A 1,865-nucleotide genomic window follows, 5' to 3' on the forward strand; every position below is an offset into this window, starting at 1 on the left:
CTAGTCGGCTATTCTAGATGGTAAGCGATGGTTAGCGGTAAACAGATAAAATCACTTCAAGCACACACATTCCAAGCCACCATCTTGATAGTTTTTCATCATTATAATAACTATGATAACAACTGGATGCTTGGAAATGTTTGACTTGAAGTGCCAAGATGGAATGTGCTTTTGGAACTTCAGATCACATGATTGAAAAAATTCAATTCTGGGATTGTGCTACCTGTCACACTTCACAGTAAGGGTACATTAATAAAACAATTCTTAACATTATTCAATGCAGCAACAAGCTGAATAAGGGTTAGGGGTAGGGTTGGGGTAGGTGGGTTAGGCTACTAAATAATGTATAAATTAATACCTTAGTTAACATGAACACCATTACCTTTGCTAACATGAATACTATTAGTAAACATTAACCATTAGGTCTAGTGAATTATTACCAGACCATTCGGTAACTGTCAATTACCTGTTAGTAAACGTGTATTACGGCATCAACTAATGTAAATGAACGATTAATTAAGAACCATTTACTTACTACTAGGGTACTCATTAACACAATGATGACCCTCATTGTAAAGTGTTACAGTTTTACCAACCTCATCTTTCTCCACATCTTCGTCGACCTCAAACAGGTGGGCCGCCAGCTTCTCTGGCCGCAGCACCTTACTGGGAGAGAGAAAGACCAGTTCAGACCCACATCACCATATCTCTTATATCTCTCTTTAGTTCTGTTCAGTCCCCAGTCGGTCAGTTAATGCCTTGTGGCCTGACTATTACTGAGGACAGAGGACAGAAAAGTACAGTTAAGTCAGTATAAAGTCACCTGACATGTGGATATGTCGTTAATTCGGTGACCTCATCCTACCATGTAGTCCAACTCTCTGTCCGTTGATTCATACTAAAGATCAGTTTTACGTCTGTCATCGTTTTCCTTAAGGTTTTAACATTTTTGGTAGTTTGTTTTTTATGAATCCTATAAAAATATATAAATGTCCACGATTCCAAGTTGAATTTCCCACGTGAACTTGTGTATCCTCTTACAGACTGGGTCCATCCCATCATAACTCTCTGTCTCCTTGTGGTTCTCTTTTGTTCCTGAAGGCCAAACCAAAGACGTCAGCCGTCTTGAGCTTTCAGTAGCTTGGCAGCCCCAGGTGGAAAACTCAAGGTTTACAAATTAAAAGTCCTCCCGCCGTGTGCATTTCTCCACTCATCCCCCCCTCCCACTTACACACACACACATACACACACACACAGACACACACACACACACACACACACACACACACACACACGGCAACAGATTTCCCTCAACACTTTTACGCATGTCAAAATTCCAGATGGTTGACTGAAAATAGTAGCGAGGACCTTTACTTTGTGGAGTGCAGGAAGTTCCACCTCTGCCAGAGGGTGCGGCTTTAAGTATCTCAGCTGCTGGTCTACCGAAGAAAAAACGCTCAGTTCCAGATGGGTCTGTTTAAACTTTGAACCCCCCCAGGAAGCTGATGTCGGCGATGTGGTGTGTGTGTGTGTGTGTTTGTGTTTGAATGTGTGTATGTATGTGTGTGTGTGTGTGGGTGTGTGTGCCCGTGAATGTGAGTGTGTGTGTGTGTATGTGTATGTGTATGTCTGTGTGTATGTGCGTGTGTGTGTGTGTGCGTGTGTGTGTGTGTGTGTGTGTGTGTGTCCGGGTGGCGGTTAGGGCTAACAAGGACATAAAACATCAAGTTCAAGGCCGGGGTCATGCTAATTCGTTACGATGCCACAACCGTCACAGTTTTGCGACATGTAGCACATGTGACGCCCGTTGACCCTGCATTGACCCCTCAGGAGCGGTGGTTTCGTTGACGTGGTGAACATTCTCT

At 43.2% G+C, this 1,865-nt stretch overlaps 1 protein-coding gene across 1 annotated transcript in view; it reads right to left on the minus strand.

The window, feature by feature from the left end:
* Window positions 1–596: 596 nt before the first annotated feature.
* LOC311371059 (dedicator of cytokinesis protein 9-like) overlaps window positions 597–1,865 on the minus strand; it is a gene marked incomplete at its 3' end in the record, with an annotated part of 7,647 nt that continues 6,378 nt past the window's right edge. The window contains exon 4 of the mRNA XM_084489293.1: window positions 597–666. Within this exon, the coding sequence (XP_084345419.1) occupies window positions 597–666 (70 nt within the window). The remainder of the gene's footprint in view (window positions 667–1,865) is intronic.

This window comes from Micromesistius poutassou (assembly GCF_964030765.1).
Source record: "Micromesistius poutassou genome assembly, contig: SCAFFOLD_6494, whole genome shotgun sequence".
NCBI lineage: Eukaryota > Metazoa > Chordata > Actinopteri > Gadiformes > Gadidae > Micromesistius > Micromesistius poutassou.